The sequence below is a fragment of the Anolis sagrei genome, chromosome 1 (genome assembly GCF_037176765.1).
Source record: "Anolis sagrei isolate rAnoSag1 chromosome 1, rAnoSag1.mat, whole genome shotgun sequence".
NCBI classification, from domain to species: domain Eukaryota; kingdom Metazoa; phylum Chordata; class Lepidosauria; order Squamata; family Dactyloidae; genus Anolis; species Anolis sagrei.
Window position 1 is genome coordinate 328,065,431 of NC_090021.1, and position 27,725 is coordinate 328,093,155.

At 40.7% G+C, this 27,725-nt stretch overlaps 1 protein-coding gene across 2 annotated transcripts; it reads right to left on the reverse strand.

Moving 5' to 3' along the window:
* Positions 1–9,320: 9,320 nt before the first annotated feature.
* PLD4 (phospholipase D family member 4) lies at positions 9,321–27,298 on the reverse strand. Of its 2 annotated transcripts, none has more exons than XM_060754737.2 (11): positions 27,155–27,298; positions 25,789–25,877; positions 21,460–21,653; positions 19,074–19,257; positions 17,748–17,868; positions 16,799–16,926; positions 13,328–13,528; positions 11,999–12,138; positions 11,220–11,385; positions 10,280–10,376; positions 9,321–9,556 (listed from the first exon to the last, which is right to left on the reverse strand). In XM_060754737.2, the coding sequence occupies exons 2-11, from the start codon at positions 25,873–25,875 to the stop codon at positions 9,354–9,356; spliced, it is 1,521 nt and encodes a 506-aa protein (XP_060610720.2). In that variant the 5' UTR covers positions 25,876–25,877; positions 27,155–27,298; the 3' UTR covers positions 9,321–9,353. The 2 variants fall into 2 exon arrangements, with proteins under 2 accessions (XP_060610720.2, XP_060610712.2); XM_060754729.2 differs by having other exon boundaries at positions 21,460–21,659.
* Between the last annotated feature and the right edge of the window lie 427 nt (positions 27,299–27,725).

A 27,725-nucleotide genomic window follows, 5' to 3' on the forward strand; every position in this document is an offset into this window, starting at 1 on the left:
TTAAACTTCTGAAAGCAGCAAGAATTTAGCTACTTCCTGCTTTCTTGGATTTCTCATTAGGTACAAAAAAGTAGTTTAAAAAATAATACAACTTCACAGGAAAATACAGTTTGCTTTCAATATGTGTGCTTACATAAATATATTATCAATTGTCAATAACCATATTCACTTATAGACAAACTTTTGTGAATGCAACCACTGAGCGCTTTTTTTGTGCCCATCTACTCTGTGGTAATGATAATTTTCTCTCATATCAGAAAGAGTTCAGAAATTGAGATATTTCTAATCCATATCACTATAGGCCATGCTGAATAAAGAATTTTACAAACCATTTCAGGTACAAATATGTGGTTACAACTAGATAATAACTTATACAAGCCTAAATACAGGCACTGGGCAGACTAGATTTTTGTTTTTCTGTCAGTGTGCTTGGAATAACCTTGACACAAATGCACCAGCCCATTCAAAAGTGCCATTCATTGACATCAGTCTTAAGACAAGGGTTTTAAGATCTCAATAAAAAGAACCTTCTGAACCAGACTTTAGCATCAGAAAAGGAGTCCCATTCAGTGGACGTGAAGTGGCTTAAGATCAGTTACTTCAGTGTGACTGGAAATTCACATGTAAATTACTTCAAAAATATCGAGCCAGGAGTTTAGTCTAAGGTGTGTATACGGGAAGGAGCCTATGCAAGTACAGTAGTTTTAAAGCTTTCCTAGAAATATAAGTTGTAAATAGTTATCATTTGCCTTTTAGATGATTTTTAAAAATGCTTCTTGCAAGTACGCAGCCAATGAGGTAGTACATACCTGTTTAAATATTGTGCTTATGTAATGACAAGAATGTCTAATGTATCCTGGGTTATCCTCCTGATGTGGAAATAAAAACATTATCAACAGAATTGTGATCATCATTCTGAGTTTGAAGAAATGCTATCCATCCTGGCCTAGGAATGTTGCTATCTAAAACCCTGGGGGGAAATCTTACATATGTTTGGGTTTTAGGACCAAGATTCCCAGTTAAAGCAATATATCACAGAAAGCCTCCCATTCGATTACAGCTCCTGAAAGTCTGTAGCCCTGAATGGTTTCAGAATTACCCATGAGTTACCAGTCACTACACTCAACAAAGGAAATTCAGTGAATTGCAATGTACCTTCGTAAGAATGTGCTTGAAGACCACAGAATGTTTTGTGAAGACATGTTACTCCTGTACAGCCCTACAATCTAGACTAGCAATAGATTGCTAACTAGTGTCTTATGTGTTTTGCCCTGGAAATATTAATAAATAACAGGTGTTAAGAATCACATAACTTTGAGTGCATCTAGACCAGACATGGACAAACTTTGGCCCTCCAGGTATTTTGGACTTCAACTCCTACCAGCTGTTAGGAATTGTACGAGCTGAAGTCCAAAACACCTGGAGGGCCAAAGTTTGCCCATACCTGGTCTAGACTATAGAATGAATGCAGTTTGACACCACTTTTCACTGCCATGGCTCAGTGTTATAGAATCCTGGGAGATGTAGTTTGACAAGCTCCTAAAGCCTCTTTCCAGGCCCTTCCAGACAGCCTCATAATCTGGGGCAAAAAATTGCAGTACCTGAAAGCAAGTCCAAACATGGCGCTGTCAGTCCCAGCAGATAGTCCCTGGCGTCCAGAAAGGTTTGTTTGTAGTATTTTTTTCAAAATGGACACTGACATCTGCCAGAAGTTTTCTTTTATTTATTTTTAATTGATTTTCAGAGATGCACTGGACCTCATAAGTGCTGATACAGATATCTCAATGTGTACACAAGCAGATTTCTTGTCATTAGCTCTCCTCACCCTCCTGCTGCCTTGACTTTTTCCTTCTTCAAACCCTGTTTCCCATTGCAATTACTTGCTTGCCATGCTGGTGCCCACTGTGTAAATTCAAGTTCTGTTTAATTTCATAAATACGAGAAGAAAGGGAGTTGCAGAGAGTTCTCATGGGAATTGCTTTCCAATTGTGCTTCCATTGAGCCACCGCCATCTGTTTACAGCCTTCATGAGCTGTTTTGAGATTGACACGAAATTTGGACACTACACCCTTAACAGACCAATGAGTGATCATCACTCTTAAACTCCTCCCAAAAAAAAAAACAGCAGAAAGGACTTAAAACCCCAAAAAAGCTAAATGACAATACAGCGTATGCACAAAAACGGCAACTGCCAGCATCCCGAAGACCAGGACCTTTAGGGGAGGAGGCTCCAAATGCACTGCTTCCAAGTTGCAAGCTTGCTTCTCCTTGCTTCTCCTTTAAAATTTCCTATTCCTGGACTGCAACTCCCAGCAATTCTCCAGATAGGTAAGGTAAATAGATTAGATAGAGATAGATAGTAGACAGATAGATCAATCAGGAGGACTGCTGGGAGTTACAGTCCAAGAATAGGTAGAGAAGGAAGAAAGGAGAGAAAGAAAAAGGGAGGGGAAGGAAGGAAAGAGGTAGAGAAGGAAGGAAGGAGAGAAGGAAAGGAGAGAAAGAGGGAAGGAAAGTTGGCCACAGCAGCGCATGGCGGGTAGAGCTAGTAAGGAATATATAGCAAGGCAATGAAAGATCCTATTGCATCACTCAGCAGTGCATCTGAACCCTGGATGTTGTACTTCCCTTTCTTTCCCCCTAAATAAAAGGAATGGGAAGAACATGGGATATACTTTCCCATAGCAATATGCCTCACTTATCCTAGCAGGATTAGAAGCAAGCCAGCCATTGTATTGTTTCGCTTAATCCATTATCCAAGCAATTAATCATAGAATTGGCAGCTACCTCAAGAGTTTTCTAATGCAGTCTCTTGCCAATGGAGGAACAAGGCGTTTCTAGGGTGCCTGGTTATTATTTACTCCATGCATCTGAGAAAGCAGATTAAGTATACAAAAGATTATGTTACAACTTCTTTCAGTTAGTCTCAAAGGTGCTACAAGAGCCAGTTGCATACCATTATTCTGAGTTCATTTCCCACTGGAATGAGATACTGGAGATTAACTGGTGCTGTGTAAAATTTGTTTATCAATCCCATATCTGTTGGGGATACAAGATACTGTGGCTATTAGTGAACCTTCTTGAAACAAAGGACTTGAGGCCCAAGAATATCATGCATTCACACCAGAAAATGCACAGAGAAGATATATTTGAAGGACAAGGAGAAATAAAACAGTAGACGCTGATCCTATGGATATGGGAACCTTACACAATTCTGACGTAAATGGAAATACAGTATTAAGTAGTCTTAAGATCATTAAAGTGTTGACAAACTGCATTAATTCTGCAGTGCTGTCAAACTGTATTAAAATGCTGTGAAACTGCATGAATTTTACAGTGTAGATGTACTCGTTAATCACTAGAAATGGATAGAGATGAAAATGAATATAATAATACAGAAGGCAATACAAATTTAATTAAAGCACCTGTATTTCTCAGACATATTTACCAGAGATAACTATAGATACAGTTTTAGGTAGTTGTCTAAAATCCATCTGAATTGTGGGAACAGTGAGTGGTTTACAAAGCAGTAGCAGAGCATTTGATAAAGCCGGTTAGCGGAGAGAACAAGTTATAATTTTGAAGGCATTGCCACCTTGTGGCATTTTGTAAATGCAACAGCTACTGCACACAGTTTCCTTTTTGAACTAGGTTGCAGCTTGCAATTTTACACCTAGTGTTTTGTGCAATACCAGGGGGTTGGACTGGATGGCCCATGAGGTCTCTTCCAACTCTTTGATTCTTTGTTGTTCATTCGTTCAGTCGTCTCCGACTCTTTGTGACCTCATGGACCAGCCTACGCCAGAGCTCCCTGTCTGCCGTTACCACCCCCAGCTCCTTCAAGGTCAGTCCAGTCACTTCAAGGATGCCATCCATCCATCTTGCCCTTGGTCGGCCCCTCTTCCTTTTGCCTTCCACTTTCCCCAGCATAATTGTCTTCTCTAGGCTTTCCTGTCTCCTCATGATGTGGCCAAAGTACTTCAACTTTGTCTCTAGTATCTTTCCCTCCAGTGAGCAGTCGGGCTTTATTTCCTGGAGGATGGACTGGTTGGATCTTCTCGCAGTCCAAGGCACTCTCAGCACTTTCCTCCAGCACCACAGCTCAAAAGCATCGATCTTCCTTCGTTCAGCCTTCCCTAAGGTCCAGCTCTCACATCCGTAGGTTACTACAGGGAATACCATGGCTTTGACTAGGCGGATCTTTGTTGCCAGTCTGATGTCTCTACTCTTCACTATTTTATCGAGACTGGACATTGCTCTCCTCCCAAGAAGTAAGCGTCTTCTGATTTCCTGGCTACAGTCTGCATCTGCAGTAATCTTTGCACCTAGAAATACAAAGTCTGTCATGGCCTCCACGGTTTCTCCCTCTATTTTCCAGTTGTCAATCATTCTTGTTGCCATAATCTTGGTTTTTTTGACGTTTAGCTGCAACCCGGCTTTTGCGCTTTCTTCTTTCACCTTGATTAGAAGGCTCCTCAGCTCCTCCTCGCTTTCGGCCATCAGAGTGATGTCATCTGCATATCTGAGGTTGTTAATGTTTCTTCCAGCAATTTTCACCCCAGCTTTGCATTCATCCAGCCCCGCACATCGCATGATGTGTTCTGCATACAAGTTAAAAAGGTTGGGTGAGAGGATGCAGCCTTGCCGGACGCCTTTCCCAATCTTGAACCAGTCTGTTGTTCCGTGGTCAGTTCTGACTGTTGCGACTTGGTCCTTGTACAGATTCCTCAGGAGAGAGACAAGGTGGCTTGGTATGCCCATCCCACCAAGAACTTGCCACAATTTATTATGATCCACACAGTCAAAGGCTTTAGAATAGTCAATGAAGCAGAAGTAGATGTTTTTCTGAAACTCCCTGCCTTTCTCCATTATCCAGCGGATATTGGCAATCTGGTCTCTCGTTCCTCTGCCTTTTCTAAACCCAGCTTGAACATCTGGCAACTCTCGCTCCATGTATTGCTGGAGTCTTCCTTGCAGGATCTTGAGCATTACCTTACTGGCATGAGAAATAAGGGCCACTGTACGGAAGTTTGAGCAGTCTTTCGCATTTCCCTTTTTTGGTATGGGGATATAAGTTGATTTTTTCCAGTCTGATGGCCATTCTTGTGTTTTCCATATTTGCTGGCAAATGGCATGCATCACCTTGACACCATCATCTTTTAAGATTTTAAACAGTTTAGCTGGGATCCCATCATCTCCTGCTGCCTTGTTGTTAGCAATGCTTCTTAAGGCCCATTCAACCTCACTCCTCAGGATGTCTGGTTCTAATTCATTCACCACACCGTCAAAGCTATCCTCGATATTGTTATCCTTCCTATACAGATCTTCTGTATAGTCTCGCCACCTTCTCTTTTTTTTTTAATTTAATTAAATTTTTTATTTTGAAAAGATAATACACCAACCATATATGTTGCAAAAATGTACACATACACAAACAAACACACATACACAAACAACCCTCCATACAGTTACCCCTCCACCCACCCCCAGTGCTACCCACCACCTTGACTTCCGTCACTAATCCACGCAGGATTTATGCACAACTTATTTAACCCTCTATACTTCTAATTCAATAAATTCCTCTTGTTTTTATTTCTTTAGCTCTCCCGTCAAGTATGCTAAGGCCAGCTTCCAGTTTCTTTCAAATATTTCATTATTTTCATATTTCAAATTGCTTGAAATCTTAGCCATCTGTGCATAATCCCACAATTTATCCTTCCAATCTTTGATGCTTAATGTTTTCTCCCCTTTCCAATTTTTGGCAATTGTAATGCGTGCAGCCGCAAAGCTGTACAAGCAGATTTCTCTCTCTGGCTGTTCTAAGCTGTCTCTGAATATCCCTAATAGGCACATCCCTGGGTTCTTTTTTACTTTGTTGTAAATCATTTTATTTGTTTCCTTTATTATTCTTTTCCAATAGATCTGCACCAGTTCACACGACCACCATACGTGAAAGAAAGTCCCTTTCTTTCTTTTGCATCTCCAACAGGATCCTGTTTGTGACTTGTCCATTTTGGCTAGGAGGGCTGGAGTTATGTAGCATCTGTAGAACATTTTATATACATTATCTCTAATTGAAGCTGCCACTGTAAATTTAAATCCATTGTTCCACAGGTTTTCCCAGATGTCAAAATCTATGCTTCTCCCTAAATCTTTTGCCCATGAGATCATGGGGGTTTTAACACGATTATCTTCCAAATTATAGTGTAGAATATATTTGTATAATCTGGCTATTAATCCTTTTTCCCCTTTATCTAATATAGTTTCCAGATCTGATTTTTTGGAAGCAAATCCCCTCTTCTCGTCTTTTTTGAATCTATCGTATAATTGATGATATCGGAACCAATCTTTAATACCCAATTCGTCTTTTCCCCTCAGTGCCCATTGGCCATTGGACCTGATAAGTAGTTCCCCGTATGTTCTGACATCATCCTTGCAGGTGGGTCTCCCAATGGCTTCTATTGGCCTCAGCCACAGGGGTGTTTTGGATTCCATCCCTAATTTGTATCTTTTCCAAACATCTATTAAGCTTCCCCTAATTACATGTTTATTGAATGCCTTATTTAATCTCTCTCCTTCATACCAGAGGTAAGAATGCCATCCATATCTGATTCCATGTCCTTCTAAATTTAGTAGATTTATGTTCCGGAATTGTATCCAATCTTTGAGCCAGCTCATGCAGGCGGCCTCATAGTAGGTTTTTAAATCGCCACCTTCTCTTGATCTCTTCAGCTTCTGTTAGGTCCCTGCCATCTTTGTTTCTTGTCATGCCAATATTTGCCTGAAATTTACCTCCAATGTTTCTAATTTTCTGGAAGAGGTCTCTTGTCCTTCCTATTATGTTGTCTTCTTCCACTTCCATGCATTGCTTATTTAAAAATAATTCCTTATCTCTTCTGGCTAACCTCTGGAATTGCGCATTTATCTGGGCATATCTCCCCTTATCCCTGTTTCCTTTTGCTTTCCTCCTTTCTTGAGCTACTTCCAGTGTCTCAGCAGACAACCATTTTGCCTTCATGGTTTTCTTTTTCTTTGGGACGTACTTTGTTGCCGCCTCCTGAACAATGTCGCGGACTTCTGTCCATAGTTCTTCTGGGACTCTGTTTACTAAATCTAGTCCTTCAAATCTGTTCTTCACTTCCACTGTATATTCTTTGATTCTATGATTCTATAATTCTATGATTCTGCCTTGATATTCTGGGATATAGGGCTGTGTGGATGGGCCCTCAGTCTGCATGCCCCTTTGCATGCCCCTTTGTCTGGAAGGGGGCATGCAATTCTTATAATTGCTGCTAGCCCACTCCGCACACTCTATTGTATAGGTCTGTCTATAGTATTTGTCTGTCTCCTTTCCTGTCCTAAGATAGATTTCCTAAGGCAACAAAAGTTTTAAAAAAAAGAAAGAAAGAAAAATTGCAAGTGCATTGCACTAGCCCTGCTGCTTTCTTCTTAATATGAATTCTAAATATTCCTGCAGCCAGGTAAGGAGCAAAACAAGTCATGCCAGACTAATCTGATCTCTTCTTTGGATATTTATTTATTTATTTATTTATTTATTTATTTATTTATTTACTATGCTTGTATACCACGCCTCTCAGCCCTGAGGCGACTCGAGGCGGTTTACATTTGGCAATCAAAGAGTTACAAGCTGGGTAATGCAGGGAATTCCATGGATGTAGCGTATCTGGTTATCAGTAAGGCAGTGGTCCTCAACCTGTGGGTCCCCAGATGCTTTGGCCTTCAACTCCCAGAAATCCTAACAGCTGGTAAACTGGCTGTGATTTCTGGGAGTTGTAGGCCAAAACACCTGGGGACCCACAGGTTGAGAGCCACTGCACTAAGGCCTTCAACAAGGTCCCCCATGATCTTCTGGCAAACAAACCAGTCAAATGTGGGCTAGGCAAAACTACAGTTAGGTGGATCTGTAATTGGTTAAGTGAACAAACCCAAAAGGTGCTCACCAGTGCTTCCTCTTCATCCTGGAAAGAAGTGACAAGTGGAGTGTTATAAGCAGGGTTCCGTCCTGGGCCCGGTCCTGTTCAACATCTTCTTTGGAGGCTTTTAAACAAAGGCTGGGTGGCCATCTCTCGGGGATACATGAATGCAATTTTCCTGCTTCTTGACAGGGGGTTGGACTGGATGGCCCATGAGGTCTCTTCCAACTCTATGACTCTTTGATTCTATATCACTCTGAGATTTCAGGGCCAAAAAACCCAAATATGTATGCACTTCTCCCCTCTATTCATATTTCTAAACACAACTATGAATTAACCACACAAAAGCTGGTGTTGAAGATTGTCTAAACTTCAGGGAAGGAGGAGGACAACAGCTTTTCCCATTTTCTCCACCTTAATCTGGATTTTCAAAGCACATCAGAACTGTTGACCAATCAATGTTTTTCTATACAATATTTCATAGAGTAAACAAGCTGCAGTAGCTTCTTAAAAACAGACTGCAACAATAAGGAACAGATCTATGTAATTTTCAATACAGTGCTCTCACCCAGATCATCCCTTGTTTGGGTATCACCCAGCACATCAACAACTTAAATCTAGACATAGTTTTCTAAGATCTACAGAGACACTCATTGGAACACCTCAGCAAGCGAGAGTCCAAAAGTGGCAGGCTCAAACCCAGAACCTCGATCAATGGCTGATACCAAATGAGAGACTCCCCCTGGGCACACAGAAGACTGGGCGACTTGGAAGGCGCTGAACAGACTGCGCTCTGGCACCACGAGATGTAGAGCCAATCTTAAGAAATGGGGCTACAAAGTGGAATCCACAACATGTGAGTGTGGAGAAGAGCAAACCACTGACCACCTGCTGCAATGCAACCTGAGCCCTGCTACATACACAATGGAGGACCTCCTTGCGGCAACACCAGAGGCACTCCAAGTGGCCAAATACTGGTCAAAGGACATTTAATCAACTACCAAGCTTGCAAATTTTGTGTTTTGTATGTTTGTTTTTTTGTTCTGTTAGAAATGTAATACAATTGTCTGGTTGCCCTGACATGATAAATAAAATACCCTGAGATATTTCCCCATTCTGTGAATTTTCTGCCTTGATATTCTGGATTATATGGCTGTGTGGAAGGGCCCACAGTGTGATTAGTCATAGATCACATTTCCAGTGGTGGCCAACTTACAATTGTCTTCTTTTATAACATCTTTTAGCCACTCCCCAATACACAATATAGAACATAATTTTAATATGAGAATCCAGTTTGAAGCACCCTGTATTTTACATCTCGCAAATGCATGACAAAGAACCTAAAACTCATAAGTACATCGGTAACATCAATAAAATATCACCAACAAAAGTAATCTAGTTTCCTTTTAATTGTATATATCAATCTTTCCAAATACAATCTTTCTGTCTAGGCAAATCTTCCATATTTATTGAGTATCTGGAATTCCAGTCTCGTTCAAAAAGAATCTTCAGTTGTTCCTGTATTGTTGGAGTCTTCTTTGCAGGATCTATTGAAGACTGGCTAACGATCAGTCCCACACCCGCAGTGTTGGTGAAGTATTCTTCTGCCCAATTAGAAGTTCCTGCAGATTATATCAAATACAGAATATGAATATAAGAGTATAACTTCCAGCTTCCTCTCCACCCCTAATGACAACATCCATTATGACTAATATTCATAGCACACCTTGGAAAATCTAGCAGACCTTGGAAAATCTAAATCAATAACTATAACTCCCAGAATTCTCCAGCCTTATCTGGAGCACTTGGGACCAGGTTGAGAATCCCTTATTTGGGATTTTTTTTTCAGATTTCTAAATACCTGTGCTTGCATATGAGTCCATCTACACTATAGAATTGATGCAGTTTGATACTACTTTAACTGCCATGACTTAATGCTATAGAATCCTGGGACCTGTTGTTTTACAAGGTCTTCAGCCTTCTCTACCAAAAAGTATTGGTGCTTTACCAAAATGCAACTCCCAGAATCCCACAATACATTGAGCCAGAATGGTTAAAGTGCATTATAAATTTGACAGCGTAGATGAGAGCTTAGTTATAGGACCCCCAAGTCTAAATACTAAATGTATTTAGAATTCCTGTGCATGTAATGCACAGAGCCCAAAGGTATTTTATATACAATATCCATGCATGAAACAAAGTTTGTGTACATTTAAGAATTGGAAATCAAAAGTTTCATGATGTCAGTGGCCCAGGATTTTTGGAGTAATTTTGGATTTCAAAATTTTGGATAAGGGGTGTACCACCTGTAATACATGAGCCTCATTCCAAACCATAGTGCTTACCAACATAGGTTGCCTTCTCAGTAACCATGTATTTATTGTGATTCAGTCTCGCATAGGGAATATTGCTGTGGTTTCCAATAGGTACAATGAAGATTTTCTGATAATAAATAAATACAAAACATGAATGAAGACTGATGAAACACTTTGTGCTTGTATGAAATTGCACAAAATGCTTGCATTTCCAATTAACAGTTTAATATAAAATATCTTATGGATGAATTACACTAGCCATAACCTTAAATATGACCTGGACCTTTTTGTCCAATTCACCAACAAAGAGAACATGCAACAGGAAAGAATAACAGTACTTAGCAATGAATGGTGTTTGTGGAACATTCAGAAATGCTAGGACTCTAAAGACAAGTCCGTATTTTTATTCCCTTATTATAGACTCAAGGTTCAAGCTGCAAGAATGGTATTTTGTGCAATTTGGCTGGAGGGTGATCCATTTTTGGTATCCAGATTTCATTGGGTACCCAGATCCGTTTTCAAGAAAATCGTTTTCAGGATTTTCTCGAAAATCGACTAATGGAAAAAGCAGTGCATAAGACACGTCACAGCGTTCTTCTTCTAACAGGCAGGGCTCACATGGAAACCCCGTATGAGCAGCACACAGGAACCTAACTATGCACCACATGCTGCCAAATAGGGGAGGAGGAGCAGTGATCAGCTGCCATGTGGTCCTATTACAGACGGGGAAAACCCGTAACAGCTGAGCATTTACCATTACGGCCATCCAACCAAGCCAAACAAGCCAGATTGGCCAAAGGGAACCAACCATTAGACACAAGCCTAATGTTCACTATATACACATATATAAAGTTAAAAAATATATTTAAAAATGACCAAAAAGCCTGGGTCAAGCTACACATGGGACAATTCTGGAACATGAATACTTTAACTAAAACACCCACTAAAGCCCGAAGAATGCTTTTTTTACCACTTCTATGGTGATGTTAGTGCTTGGATTGTTGAGGACACTCAGTGATTTCAGGAAATGAAACATGGACGGATCAGTATGAATCCAGCAGCTGACCAAAAGCCGTATCAGTATATTATGGCCAAGTGCCGCATTTCTGAGAGCGTTGTCGATGGGTGGCCAGTATCTACAAAAACAACACCATAATATTAGCAATGGAAAGTAAAGCATGCACAGTTATCATTCCACTGTTCCATTTTTTACAAAAAGGAAAATGGCCTAGAACTGTGGTTCACTACTTTGGGTCCTCCAAGTGTTTTGTACACCCCCCCCCCCACTTTGTGGGAAAGCTTGGTATTTAAATTAGCATGCAGAAAACAGTATCAGACACATTTGGTCCATCCTATTATGATGAAAAGTTTTTGTTATATGCTTCATAGAATCCTAGAGTTGGAAGAAACCTAAAAGACCATCTAGCCCTGTGGTTCTCAACCTGGGGTCTCCAGATGTTTTTGACCTACAACTCCCAGAGATCCCACCCAGCTTACCAGCTGTTAGGATTTCTGGGTGTTGAAGGCCAAAAACATCTGGGTATCCCAGGTTGAGAACCACTGATCTAGCCCAAGCCCCTTCCATGCATTAATACACAATCAAAGCACTCCACATAGATGACCATAGAGTCCAGATAAAGGCTAACCATCTCAATAAAAAGCAGGCCCACATAATTCAAATTGCTTGTTGCAGAGACCATACAATCATTTTTGAGGTGAATACATATACATTCTGGTTTAATCTGATACCTTGGTGGGTGGCTGAAGCGGCTTGTAGGAAAGTACTCCATCATGGAGATATAGACAAATTCTTCTGCATCATAGATAACATCAAGAACTGTTACAAGGTCAAAGGTACGACCCCCTGGGCAAAATGAAGAAGGAGAAGCCTAAAGCAAAGGAGAACTTTAATTACTACAACAGCATCATCTATCTATTCCAAGTTCATTCATTTAAAAATATCTTCCCAGCTGCAAGAAGGCTACTTTTAGATACATATTTGCTGTTCTGAGCCCCCTTGAATTATGAAAGTGTTGTCCACACCTATATACCTGGCATTAAGAATGCTGTGTTTTGTGATTAGCCACTGTATGACCTTAAATTTGTACATTTAATTGCTAAGGCACATATCTCTGAGAAGAGCTGATTGCAAGAAGAGACACATTATTTTTAAAGTCTAGTACCTTGGGAAGTCTGACTTGGCCACAGTAGTCCACGCTCTGGTTACATCCCGTATAGACTACTGCAACGCTCTCTATGTGGGGTTGCCTTTGAAGACTGCTTGGAAGCTTCAAATGGTCCAGCGTTCGGCAGCCAGGTAGCTAACAGGAGCGGCACTCAGGGAGCATACTACTCCTCTGTTACGCCAGCTCCACTGGCTGCCAGTGTGCTGCCGGGCACATTAGTGATATGTTGGTTTTTTGTTGTTGTAGCTTATTGTGAAATGTGATTTTATATGTTGTACACCGCCGCGAGTCGCTCTAGGGCTGAGAGCGGTGGTTAACAAATGCAGCAAATAAATAAATAAATAAATAAATTCAAAGTGCTGGTGTTAGCCTATAAAGCCCTAAACGGTTCTGGGCCTACTTACCTCTCCGAACGCATCTCCTCCTATGAACCGACTAGGACACTAAGATCATCTGGGGAGGCCCTGCTCTCTGTCCCGCCTGCATCCAAGGCGCGCTTGGCGGGGACGAGAGACAGGGCCTTCTCAGTGGTGGCCCCTCGGCTGTGGAACACCTGCCTGCAGATATCAGATCGGCCCCCTCCCTGCTGCTGTTTTGGAGGAAAGTTAAGATCTGGCTGTTCGAACAAGCATTTGATTAAACAATGTAATTGAACATAGGAATACGGAATAATGGATGATGAGACTGGATTGTGATTTTACTGTTGAGGCGCTAATGATTGTTATACTGATGTTTAATGATTTATCTTACAATTGGTTTTAATTGCCCTATACTTGTCTCGTGATGTTTTGTATCGATGTTGTTCACCGCTTTGAGTCGCCTGAGGGCTGAGAAAAGTGGTAAATAAATAAATAAATAAATAAATAAATAGTATGATCTTGAGCCTACTTACAGAAAAATATGCTTTGGTGGAGGTTCCATTGAAGTGTATTTCCAAAGGTTTCTCCCTATTAATATTGGTAGAATAATTGCTTGGCCATGGAGATGGGATGGTGGCATTTGGCTCCCCAAGATCCCAATAGGTTTTGAAGGTTTTCCAAAGGTCATTAGCTAAAGAGCTGCAGTTAATGATCAAAACACCAAGCTCTTTCACCTGCAGAAATGAAAACACAAGTGAGCAGCATTCCAAATCTCCTTCATCTGAGACCAACAGAACTGATTTGCCCATGGTCACCCTGCGGGTTCCCATGACTGAGCAAGGATTTAAACCCTGGTCTCCAAAACACTGTCCTATATTGGGTGTCAATCATAGTTTTAGATAAAGGCCTGTAACAAAGTATTAGTAATTTATTATACTTTTTTCTTGCCTCATATTTAAGAAACTCAGGACAGCACAAATAAATAAAATCAGTTTAAACAATGTATTGTCAAAGGCTTTCATGGCTGGAATCACTAGGTTCTTGTGGGTTTGTTCGGGCTATAGGGCCATGTTCTAGAGGCATTTCTCCTGACGTTTCACCTGCATCTATGGCAAGCATCCTCAGAAGTAGTGAGGTCTGTTGGAATTAGGACAATGGGTTTATATATCTGTGGAATGGCTGGAGTGGGGCAAAGAGCTCTTCTCTGCTGGAGCTAGGTGTGAATGTTTCAACTGACCACCTGACCAGCCAGGCCTTCAAATGCTAATGAAGGTGGTCAGTTGAAACATTCACACCTAGCTCCAGCAGAGAAGAGCTCTTTGCCCCACCCCAGCCATTCCACAGATATATAAACCATCGTCCTAATTCCAACAGACCTACCTCTGAGGATGCTTGCCATAGATGCAGGCGAAACATCAGGAGAAATGCCTCTAGAACATGGCCCTATAGCCCGAACAAACCCACAAGAACTCAGTTTAAACAGTTTTGAAATTGCCAATGGCACCTCTCGGGGAAGAAGATTCTATAATGCAGCTACCACAACAGAAAAGGCTGTTTCCTGTATCCTTACATACTACATTGACTCCCCACTAGTGGAATGCAAAGGAAGATCCTCCCTCATTTCTCAGACAGGCAGGAAGACAAACTTATTTAACTTTAAAGAGTATACATTCTTTTTAGATATGTTGTGAGTCAGTCAACTGAGGACTTAAATCAGCATCTTCTCTGTAATCCTGTAACACATTTGCTTTCCATCTATGTTATTGATATCATAGTTGAATGGTAAATCAAATGCTTTGTATGCAGGTTCAAATCCTCAACAACCACAAGTGTTTATTAATGATTAGGCGATACATAATGGACACACTTTAAGACATTTGAGAGTTGCTACCAATCATGGAATGCAGTACTGAACTAGGCAAATGAATGGTATGTGACATGGTGTAAGATTGCTTTCTATTTTCTTTCATATTATTTGTAGTGCGCGACTTCAGGGATTCATCAGGAGAAAAACCATTCTAGTAGATTAACTTTCCCCAAAGTTGGTTTATCCACCAGACAGGCCCTTTACCCCAGGATCTGATCTCAGTTTTTTTGATACCACTGCCAAATAATCTGGGATAAACAGAAAACCTGGGATCAGATCCTGTGCTATAGAGTCTGTCTGAAAAGGCGCCAATTTATTTTATTTATTTATTTAAAACTTTTATACCCCAGTCTTCTCAACGTCTATCAAGGGACTCAGGCCAGCTTACAGCATAAATTAGTACACAAATACAATTAAAAACATAATCACATCAAAAAAAATTAAATACAACAGAATAAATACACAAACCAAGTTGCCAAGAAAAAATCACGATCATCTCAATCCGCCAGTGTGTTCAGAAGTTGTTAGCTAATTGCCGAACTTCTCAATCATTCTGAGATTGCTATATCCCAGAGCCAGGATTTCACTAGCTTTTTGATGGTCAGGAGGGAAGGGGCAGATCTAATCTCCATCGGGAGAGAGTTCCACAACCGAGGGGCCACCACCGAGAAAGCCCTGTCTCTCGTCCCCACCAGACGCGTTTGTGAAAGTGATGGGACCGAGAGCAGAGCCCCACCAGAAGATCTTAACAACCTTAATGGTTCATAGGGGAGAATCCATTCGGACAGGTAAACTGGGCCGAAATCGTTTAGAGACTAATCCAAGACTAATCTTTCTTTACAACATGCAGCCGTAGAGTTTTTAGTTACATCAGATACCGTCAGAGGTCCAGAGTTGATGAGGTATAAAAGATCAGGAAATCAGAAGACATTTACATCTTGGGAGGAGAGCAATGACCAATCTCAATAAAATAGTGAAGAGTAGAGACATCACACTAGCAATGAAGATCTGCATAGTTAAAGCAAAGGTATTCCCCATAGTTAACCTATGGACGTGAGAGCTGGACCATAAGGAAGGCTAAGTGAAGGAAGGTAGATGCTTTTGAACTGTGGAGCTGGAGGAAAATTCGGAGAGTGCCTTGGACTTCGAGAAGATCCAATCAGTCCATACTTCAGGAAATAAAGCTCGACTGCTCATTGGAGGGAAGAATATTAGAGGCAAAGATGAAGTACTTTGACCACATCATGAGAAGACTAGAAAGCTTAGAGATTACAATGATGCTGAGGAAAATGGAAAGAAAACGGAAGAGGGGCCGACCAAGGGCAAGATGGATAGTATCCTTGAAGTGACTGGCTTGACTCTGAAGGAGCTAAGGGTGGTGACGGCTAACAGGGGGCTCTGGTGTGGGCTGGTCCATGAGGTCACGAAGAGTCGGAAGCAACTGAATGAATAAACAACAAAAATACAACAAAAACAGCAGCAGCATCAAGACCACAACAGTGGAAGATGAGAAGAATCATGGGGTACCTGTGTGTTTCTTCCTATAGGCAAATAACAGCTTTAGAGGGGGAGATTTAATTAAGTTCCGTCTACCCAGTCAACGTTCCTAATTCAAATAATCACTTGCTCTCTTGCTATTAGCCCACTTTAAAAATCCAGAGAATCCCTTTCTCCTATATTATGCCTCATGGGGCTTTAAATAGCACAAAATGATACTGTGTTCCAAAAGCCTAGCCAGTGCTATATGGTTCTTTATACCATATAGCATTACTCAGAATTCTCTGAAACATGTAGTTTGCCAGCACAGTGGTTACAGTTATTTCTTGGCAAATGTTGGTTATTGTCTTCAGCAAGGGTTCCTTATTCAACAGAGCAAGGCACTCATATTTGTCAAACATTTTACAATCACAGAGGTAGCACAACCCACCTTGATTCGCCATATGGCTGAGAAAGGCGGGCTATAATTAGCATAAATAAATAAATTTTGAACAAAACACAAACGTAGCTCTATCTCTGAAAATGGATACAACTGCTTTAGTAATTTTTCTAAATAAAGCCACCAGACTCACTGAAATTTGTTCTTGTGAATTTTTAGTACACATTCCTTCAGCTTGTTATATATGCACAAATCTCTCACCTGAGTCAGGGATCTCCAGTCCACATTGGCGCTACCAAGAAAGATGTGTTTCATATCTACAATCCAGAATTTGGTGTGTAGGACACCTTGGGTCAGCCGTCCAAAATTTATCCTTTTTACATGGGCCCCTGTGAAAAGGAAGAAATGTTAAGTTTACACATTAAGAAAGGATCAGTATGTCAAATATCATCTAGTTTCTTGTCTGACTATAAACACTTCTAGTTCAGAGCAGAGCTTGTGCTTTTCCAGATTGTGATCAATACATTTTGTCTTGAGATAATGGGCAGGAGAACCCTTTATTCCAAGGACATTGATACTACCGCAACATCCTGCAAGTCACCTGAGGATAGCAGATCTGTTTAGTTTACCTAGAATATATATCTATGGACTACAGAAGAGGTACTACTACTGCTCTCTTGTAATAGTGATGCACAGAATTATTATGGAAAACGCTGTTTCCTTATAGAAAATATAAGGTTTGGTGCAAAAAAAATCTCCTGGATTTTTGCACATAATAATTCCCTAAAGAATTAGCCCTCTTTGAAAACTGCAATTTTTAAATAAATTCTCCATAGTGGCAAAACAAAAATTACAGCAAGAGCTCCATATCCACAGAGGATATGTTCCCGAATATGGGTTCCATAAGGGGTTTTTACTATACTAAAATTATTAATTTCTTATTTTGAGAATGAAATTACTGAAGAATTACTGAAATTACTGTGAGGTAGGGATGTGAAGAATCACATTCCTACCTCACAGTAGAAAAAGCTTTTATAATATTCTGGACTTCTGAGCTCTATAATGCTTGTAGCATATGTAGTTGCTTTCATTGTTTTGGGTAAGTACAACATTCAGTTTCATGACTGCTTTTAAACTACTAGATGTTCTTGTAGAGGGGGTCAGTCTACTTGGCCAAAGATAAGGTAGAAGTACTTCTGTAGACAATTACCTTTTCTCTCCAGGACCTCAAGATCAGTGGATTGTTTAATCTTAGGTGGCAAACTGGTTGCAATGAAGACCGAAATATTCTTCAAAAGCAGACTTTCAAACTTTTTCAGAATATCTTCACCCTACAAAAGGCAAGCTATTGTTTTTGGATCAGATTCCAAGTGCTGGGTGAGATAAAGTAAGCACTCCGTTTTTGCAGGAGTCAGGGCACAGGACTCAATACAGTAGAAAAATTGCAAATGTTAAAAATGGACCCTAAGAGTTGGAAAAAACCACAAAGACCATCCAGTCCAACTCCATTCTGCCATGCAGGAACACAGAATCAAAGCACTCCTGGCAGATGGCCACCCAGCCCTTGTTTCAAAACTTCTAAAGAAGGAGACCCCACCACATTCTGAGGAAGCATATTCAACTGTCAAATAGCTCTTGCCATCAAAGAATTCATTGCTCCATATCCTAGTCTCTACAGCAGTGGTTCCCAACCATTCTTTTGACCAGGGACCACTAGACCAGGGACCACTTTGACCGGGGATTAGTAGACCAGGGACCACTTTGACCAGGGATTAGTAGACCAGGAACCACTTTGACCAGGGATTAGTAGACCAGGGATTAGTAGACCAGGGACTACTTTGACCAGGGATTAGTAGACCAGGAACCACTTTGACCAGGGATTAGTAGACCAGGGACCACTTTGACCAGGTACCACTCTCCAACATTAGTGCCAAAAGGGTTACGAATCAGTTTTTGGTCAATTTTAGATTTGGTTTCGGGTGCTGATTCAGAAAATTGCATTGGATAGACCACATCAGCTCTAGTTCTTGATACAGAATATATGCCATGGGCAACAACAGAGAAGGAATGGCAGGTGGCACAAAAGGAGCACAAATAAAATAAAATAAAATAAAGAGGAAGGAGGCTCACGGACCAGACTTTCGTCTTTGTGGCCCACTGGTGATTCACAGCCCACAGGTTAAGAACCACTGCTCTACAGCAACAGAAAGCAAGCTGACTTCCTCTTTGATATGACATTTTTTTCAGATATTTAAATGTGGCTATCATATCCCTCTTAACTTTTTCTTCTCTGAGCTAAATATACCCAGTGTCTTCAGCTGCTCCTCACACAGCTTGGTTTCAAGACCTTTCACCATTATGGTCACCTTTCTCTGAATACATTGCAGCTTGTCAATATCCTTATGATTCTATCTAAAGTTAAATATATGGGGAACACTTCGTATTGTGCACTCAAAGTGAGAACTTAGCATGTGCCATGAATTGCTCTCACCCTACATCCAGCTGAAGATTTCATTAAAAAAAAACCTTATCTTACCTGCTTAGATGATGTGTCATTGACCCCAATGTCTTCTCCGGTCAATGTCCAATAGTAAGAAGCCATGTGAATGCTTTCCTGAGTCATGTTTAAGAGCTCCATCCATGCTTGGTATAAAGGTTTTGCAGCACTGCTATTTGGTCCATATGGCATGTCCCATGGAAGGCTTTCCACCAGCTGAAAACTACAGTGATAAGAGTAGGTGAATAGCTAAACATTTGGTACTGGATGTAGTTAATACTAGCAATGCCACTGGAATAAGTCCCCATTCTTGAAGTTGGTATTCAGACAGAGATACTTAAAACATTTTACAATTGTTTCTGCCTTCAAGATGAAGTCAGTGGGTCTGTTTTTAATTTAAGTCAATTGTCCAAAAACATTTTGTGTAAAAAGAATGTAGCAGATTTGAGATAGGTTCTTGTGGGTTTTTTCGGGCTATAGGGCCATGATCTAGAGGCATTTCTCCTGACGTTTCGCCTGCATCTATGGCAAGCATCCTCAGAGGTTGAGAAGGTCTGTTGGAATTAGGACAATGGGTTTATATATCTGTGGAATGGCTGGGGTGGGGCAAGGAGCTCTTCTCTGCTGGAGCTAGGTGTGAATGTTTCAACTGACCACCTTCATTAGCATTTGAAGGCCTGGCTGAGCCTGGGAAAATCTTTTGTTGAGAGGTGTTAAGATGTGCCTGGTTGTTTCCTCTCTGCTGTTTTGCTGTTGTAATTTTAGAGTTTTTTAATACTGGTAGCCAGATTTTGTTCATTTTCATGGTCTCTTTCTTTCTGTTGAAATTGTCCACATGCTTGTGGATTTCAATGGCTTCTCTGTGTAGTCTGACATGGTGGTTGTTGGTGTGGTCCAGCATTTCTGTGTTCTCAAATAATATGCTGTGTCCAGGCTGGTTCATCAGGTGCTCTGCTATGGCTGACTTCTCTGGTTGAAGTAGTCTGCAGTGCCTTTCATGTTCCTTGATTCGTGTTTGGGCGCTGCGTTTGGTGGCGAAACGTCAGGAGAAATGCCTCTAGAACATGGCCCTATAGCCCGAAAAAAACCCACAAGAACCTAGTGATTCCAGCTATGAAAGCCTTCGACAATAGATTTGAGATAATTTCTCATCCTGTCTTACATGTTTTTAAAATTCCCATACTATTTTCCCAGAATGCCTGCTTGAACTCTGTTGCCCCTAAATGTGTATTTAAGGAAGAGATATGCAAATCTCAACCACAGGCATACCTGTGAGGTTAAGTGTTTCCTTAGCATCATCCACACATAGGGACACAGACTGATTATGGGGACTTAGTGACTACTATGAATAAGGTTTTCATCGTTACACCTTCCCTGTGCAGCAGCCATGATCAACATTATTGTTAAAGAGAATGGGACAGTCCCTTGAATCTCAGATTTAAAAGGTAAAAAGTGAGGAAAGCTCAGCTTTCCTGTCCAAACTTATCTCCCTCTATGATCCTCCTCAGAGGCAACGATTGTTGAGGGAGGCCCTGCTCTTGGTCCCACTCTCTTCGCAAGTGCAACTGGTGGGGACGAGAGACAGGGCCCTCTCAGTGGTGGCCCATTGTCTATGGAACTCCCTCCCTAGTGAAATTAGATCAGCCCCTTCCCTCCTGACTTTCAGGGGGGGGGGGGACTAAAACATGGCTGTAGGAACAAGCTTTTGGTCAGTAAACAGCATAGTAAAAGCCCTGGAATATGATTTGGATTTTGTGATTTCAACTGATGTTTTAATGTTTATGTTTTTAATTGGGTTGATTTTAATGCAGTTGTTTATGTACCAATATGTATATACGGCATTGAATTTTGCCTTTGTGAGGCTGCCCTGAGTCCCCTTCAGGGTGAGAAGGGCAGGGTAAAAGTGTGGTAAATAAATAATGAATAAATACATTTGCCTCCTGCAGCAAATGTCTTGGGATCCTTTCACAGTACTCAATTATGGAACTATAATTCCATTGTAACTGCAATGGCTGCATATTATGGAATCTTGGTGAGTTTCATTGCCATGACCACAAATGCCTTTGAGATCCAGTCTAAAATCCAGACAGCTGTATTAAAGACTGAGCAGGGTGCTAAAGAGTGACATAGCCACCCTACTCCTGCCAGCAAGGTACAGTGTGATGGGGAATTCATCACTTCTTCCTATACATCATCCTTCAGCATCTTGCTCACCATCACTATAGAATTCCATCCCTCTGTAGGGCTGCTTAGATTTGGGGGGTCAAATTGGGAGAGAAGGCACATCCATACCATAACATTGTAGCTACCCTTAGAAAGCAACATGAAGAATCTTGAAAGAGACTCATTTGCATCATTAAAGAGACATTAATCCAAACTTTGATGATAAAGATATTGTCTGAGATATTTTTTCTGGATAGCTCACTTGCACAAATCGTTATAGGTGGGATTGCTGTCCATCTTATGCATTCGGTCTCTTCCAGTGTTTTGATCATCATTCCTGTTCAGGTAGCTGCTAAGATTCATATCTTCATCCCTTGCAAAGATTACAGTGGAAGGCTTCATGATGTAGTTTATTATCACAACAATGAGCGCAGCAACTGACATCAGTCCAAAAACCTGGAACTCAAAAAGGATTTGCATCACATTACGGATGTCAGCACAAAACACTTTCCTCTGAGGCTCAGAATTTGGAAAGTTAGTATTAAAATTATCACTGCAATGCTTAGAATTCTGTTAACATATTCTATATGTATAAATAGCCATGTATAAATATGTGAGAGGAAGTCACAGGGAGGAGGGAGCAAGCTTGTTTTCTGCTTCCCTGGAGACTAGGATGCGGATAAATGGCTTCAAGCTACAAGAAAGGCGATTCCATCTGAACATGAGGAAGAACTTCCTGACTCTGAGAGCCGTTCAGCAGTGGAACTCTCTGCCCTGGAGAGTGGTGGAGGCTCCTCCTTTGGAAGCCTTTAAACAGAGGCTGGGGTGCTTTGAATGCAATATTCCTGCTTTTTGGTAGGAGATTGGACTGGATGGCTCATGAGGTCTTTTCCAACTCTATGATTCTATGATTCTATGTATGTGCTTTCCAATAGAAGTGATTGGACAATTTTATCTGGTGTGGAATGCATGGATTCAATTCCCCTGATGTGTCCAGTCCAGTCGTGCCCAACTCTGGGGGTTGGTGCTCATCTCCATTTCTAAGCTGAAGAGCCGGCGTTGTCCATAGGCACTTCCAAGGTCATGTGGCCGACATGACTGCGTGGAGCACTGTTACCTTCCCACCAGAGCAGTACCTATTGATCTACTCACATTTGCATGTTTTTGAACTGCTAGGTTGGCAGAAGCTAGGGCTAACAGCAGGAGCTCTCACTGCTCCCTGGATTTGCACCTGCGACCTTATGGTCAACAAGTTCAGCAGCTCAACAGTTTAACCTACTGCACCACCAGGAGAAGCAGAATTGTACATATCGCATTATTGTATATACAGATGCGTGCACAGACAAAATACACATTCACTTGTGCTGCATCTGCACTGCATAATTTTAGTGATCTGATAGCACTTTAACTGCCATACTTCTATTCTATGGCATTATGGATTTTAAATGTTGGTAGGATTCATAGAATTCTGCTCCAGAGACCTCTAGTGCTGTAATTAAGGGGGAAGAGTTAAAGACTACAAATTACAAATCCCAAGATTTCGTTGGATAGAGGCAGGGTGTCTAAACTAATATCCAATTGCAATCATTGTTCAGTGTGGATGCATTTCCGATTGTGAATTAAGTTGCCTGATCTTGCCATTTAATACAATGATTGCATAGAACAATAAATGTGAAAATTCACAGGCAGAGATCTATGCTACACAACCTCAAAGTAGAATGTTGACAAATGATATGCTAAAGTCATCCATAAAGAAGGGATAGGATATTATTTTAGAACTAAGAGCATGATCCTATCATTTTTGAGTTGAGGGTTGCTCTTCAAAATATCCTTAAATTCATTCTTCTCTAAAGTAACAACCCAAGCTAAGCTCTGAGTTGCAAGGAATACAACCTTCAGCGAAGCAGAAGTTTATGGACTGATTCTTACTCAGCAGAAGGAGCAGAAAGATTTTCAGATGCAATAGGCCTGATGTGCTATGTGTATGATACCAGCAATTTTTTTTCTAATGTGCCACATAACATTTATGCCCATTGGCTACCACTGTTTCTTTCTTTCCTAGATACTCTCCATGGATTAGCAGCCAAAGATTTGAAAACTAGTACCGTTTTGGAGATTATCATTTTGAGCAGCACAGTCTAGAGCAGGGGTCCTCAAACTAAGGCCCGGGGGCCAGATGCGGCCCTCCAAGGTCATTTACCCGGCCCTTGCTCCGGGTCAACCTAAGTCTGAAATTACTTGAAAGCACACAACAACAACAATCCTATCTCATCAGCCAAAAGCAGGCCCACACTTCCCATTGAAATACTAATAAGTTTATATTTGTTAAAATTGGTCTTCGTTTTAATTATTGTTTTGTTTTTAAGTGGTCTTTGAACCACAAATAAGATATGTGCAGTGTGCATAGGATTTCATTCATGTTTTTTTTTTTCAAATTATAATCCAGCCCTCCAACAGTTTGAGAGATTGTGACTTGGCCCTCTGTTTAAAAAGTTTGAGTACCCCTGGTCTAGAGGGAACAGAAGCAAATACACATTCCAGGGCAGAAAAAACTAGCTAACTCCACCATAATGATAAAACATGGGACACATCTAAGCAAAGAAGAAATAATAGTCATACAGCACAGTTTTCTTCATGTTTCACTGAGTCCATACAGATGTCTTAGGGGCCCACAGTAGGACAAATGCTTGTTCTTTATATGGAAATGCAGAAGTGAAACTTGTTCTTCTTCACCGCCACCATACTTTCCTTTGCTTTAATAGGTTTCATTGCAACCTGATTTTGAAACCGGATGTAGAAGGTAGCTAAATACTTAAAGCACAAGTGTTTAATGAGAGAATACCTTCCCATCTTGTTTCAACACTCAGTTAAAACTTTACCTCAAATGTTTACGACCCAGCAATCATCGTCTCTTGGATTGTGTACCTTTTTCTTTTTCTTTGTCTGTTTGGTTTATTTGTTTATGATGTTCAGTTGTTTTGCTATTTCAAATTTGATTATTTTAAACAACAATTGTTCTTTCTTTTTCTTTCTCTCTCTCTCTTTGCCAAATTAAAAAAGAGTGAATTCAGTTCTCAAGGTAAAAAAATAGTTTCGTTTATCAAAAGGATGAAACTGCCATTTATTTGCCTATACCACAAAGCAGGTGGATAGAACTTCCTCTTTTATATTTTTAACATGGTAGAGTCAAGGTACAATAATATGAAAGAATGAGGGAAAGGCTTCTGAACTGTCTCTAGCTTGAAGAATTGATTTTAGATTTCTTGCTTTCCTTTATCCTCTGAATTTTGTTTCTTTATATACCATCTCATGCTGGATCAGGACTGTCTTGTTTTTAAACTCTCTGTAGAAATATTTAGGTGCTTTATAAGTGGAGGAGGAGGTCAAAATAACAATAACAGTAAGATACCAATTTTAAATACTGCCAAATCACTTCAAATATGAATGCACGGCTGAGAGGAGTGATTCTTGTGACTGAGATTATTGTCAAAAAGAGCTCAATGTTTTGTGAACTCCATCACCACCACGAGTTGAAGAAAGTAGATTTTTCATTTACAATTGGCCAAAATACAGCAGAATTGGGCTTAGAATCATAGAATCATGGAGTTGGAAAAGACCTCATGGGCCATCCAGTCCAACCCCCTGCCAAGAAGCAGGAATATTGCATTCAAAGCACCCCTGACAGATGGCCATCAAGCCTCTGTTTAAAAGCTTCCAAAGAAGGAGCCTCCACCATGCTCCGGGGCAGAGAGTTTCACTGCTGAACAGCTCTCACAATCAGAAAATTCTTCCTAATGTTCAGATGGAATTTCCTTTCTTGTAGTTTGAAGCCATTGTTTCGCATCCTAGTCTCCAGGGAAGCAAAAAACAAGCTTGCTCCCTCCTCCCTGTGACTTCCTCTCAGATATTTATACATAGTTATCATATCTCCTCTCAGCCTTCTCTTCTTCAGGCTAAACATGCCCAGCTCCTTAAGCTGCTCCTCATAGGGCTTGTTCTCCAGACCCTTGATCATTTTAGTCGCCCTCCTCTGGACACATTCTGTTGGCCAGTTCCAACTAGAGTAAAACCATTTAATCAAAGTAAATCTTTCTGATTTAATGGATCTGCTCTAGTTGAGACCACCAGTAAAATTCAAGTACAACATATAAAATGAGAAATTGACATTTGGATCAGATCATTTTACCTTCTGGTAGAGTCACAATGGAGTTGGAGATCATATTTTGCAACTACAATACAAACCCCATACTGTGGGATATATTGTCCTGTGGGATATATTGTCACATGGATATGCAAAACTGCAAATAATAGTAAACCCTATTGAAATGAAGGGCATTGGAACCAAAAATACCATAGCGTTACAATGGATGACCTAAAACACCTAGAATTGACAGATTTTGCTCAATGTTGATAAAACTGCAGATACCAGTTCCATAGATACAGGAATGTCGTTAGCTATATTGGCATGGCTAATGGTGTAGAAAACTGGGCTGTGTAGTCCAATATCAACTAGAGAGACACACAATGTATTCATACATTTGGTTGATTTGGTTGCCCATTTGATGTAACTTAGTTTTATTTTCGTACTTACCACTTGAATGCCTCTTCGCTCATTTGGGTACATTTTCACATTGAAAGATCCATTTGATGTCAGTGGTTTTATTAGGATCTTCTTCATGACTTTATTTTAACAAAGAAGCATGCCATGGAAATAAAAGAAACAGAATAACATATCCAACTGCTATCCATAAATACCATAGGTCATTGCATTTAAAATCTTCTTTGGGATCCATTACAGAGGATTTTGGGATATGTTTTGGGACAAGAACCCAACTCTGTCCCTGCTAAAACTCTGCCCCTTAACTATAGCAGAGAACCTAATTTACTGATGAATTCCAAGGGTCTGTACTAGCCAGTTATAGTGGTATCAAAGTGCTATAAATGTGTATTATAGGTACATTTCAGGTGTGAGGAGAGTTGCAGTCCAGAACTTTGGAGGACCTGCTAAATGAGGACCAAGAATTCAATAATAATAATGCACTGAAAGACATGGTAAATGGACTCCTGGTTCTCCCATCCTTCTCTACTGTTGGATGGAGAAAGAAGTAAGTGTACTACTGAGAATTATAGAGTTAGAAGAGACCATAAGGCACATCAAGTCTAACCTCCTGCAATGGCATACTGAACGCATTCATAAGAGATGGCTATCCAACTTCCAAACTAGGAGAGCCCACCATGGTTCACGCTGTCAAACAGTTCTTACCATCAAGAAGTTCTTCTTAGCATGGACTTGGAGAATGCATACATTGCCATTACACAGACTTAACACAGCCCTGAATGTCTCATAATTACTTCTTATGAAATAGCCATGTGCAATTGATCCACCTAGCTCGGCTTTGTTTACCTAGTGATTCTCAGCATTTAGACATCGAGATGTTCAGGGCATCATCTCCAGAATCCCTTGCTATTGAGAACGCTGACTAGTTTCTGGAACAAGAAATCCAAAACACCTGGAATAACAATGTTAAAGAAGCACTGGTCTATTCAACCCAGCATGTTTTCCAGGGATTCTTTCCCAACACCACCAGCTTGTGGCTCTCTATCGATAGAAAATACCAGAGATTGAACCTGAAACATATTGTGATCCTATGTTGGGAGAAAGGGGGGGGGGGGATAAATCAAATTATATTTGCACATGTTAAGCATCTGCTCTGGCACTGAGCTATGCTTCCACAAGTATTCCAATCCTAATATCTCAAAAGGGCAATTGCCTTCACTGGCATCCTGAAAAGCATGCCAGTCAAGGCAATTACTTTTTGGACTAAATCTCCCAGAATATCCCTTCCCACTAACAAAGGAGATCCCTGGAGCTGTAATTCAAAAGTGCAATTTCCTGACTTAGCGTAAAGGTGATTGGTGGCTGGGTATATCCCAGAACTTTTAAAAAATAGACTCACCTTTTCATGAGGTTTCTCCAGTTGATGCTATTTTACCTTTACTTCAGATCTACAGAATGGAAGTGGTTGCTATCAGGGCTGCAGAAACACTGAGCAACTGTTATGTGGGAGTTTTCTGACCACAACAGGCTTTCCCCCCCTCATTTACATGTGCCACTGACTACTTCTCCTTTAAGCTAAAATATCACATATAAGACCCATAGAGAAAGTTGCCATCAAATGAAGCCTGTGATACACAACAGAGAAAAAAAGGAAACAATGACCCATCTTGGTGACAATAGCGTTTCAAGATATTGAAAATGGTAGTTGAAAGATACCAAAGCCTTGGAAACTAAGCCCTGGTTAGTAATTGAAAGCAAGTTGCTGTAGGCTGTTTCTGAGCAAGGACCTGGCAAATCCAGCACTGAGTATTCCTTGCCTAAGAAAACCCCATGATATTAATGGAGTCACCATAAAGCAAGGGTCCTCAAGTAGAGGGCTGGTTCACGATCCCTCAAACTGTTGTGGGGCCAGACTATAGTTTGGAAAAAATGAATGAATTCCTATAGGAATGAATTTCTATGCACACTGC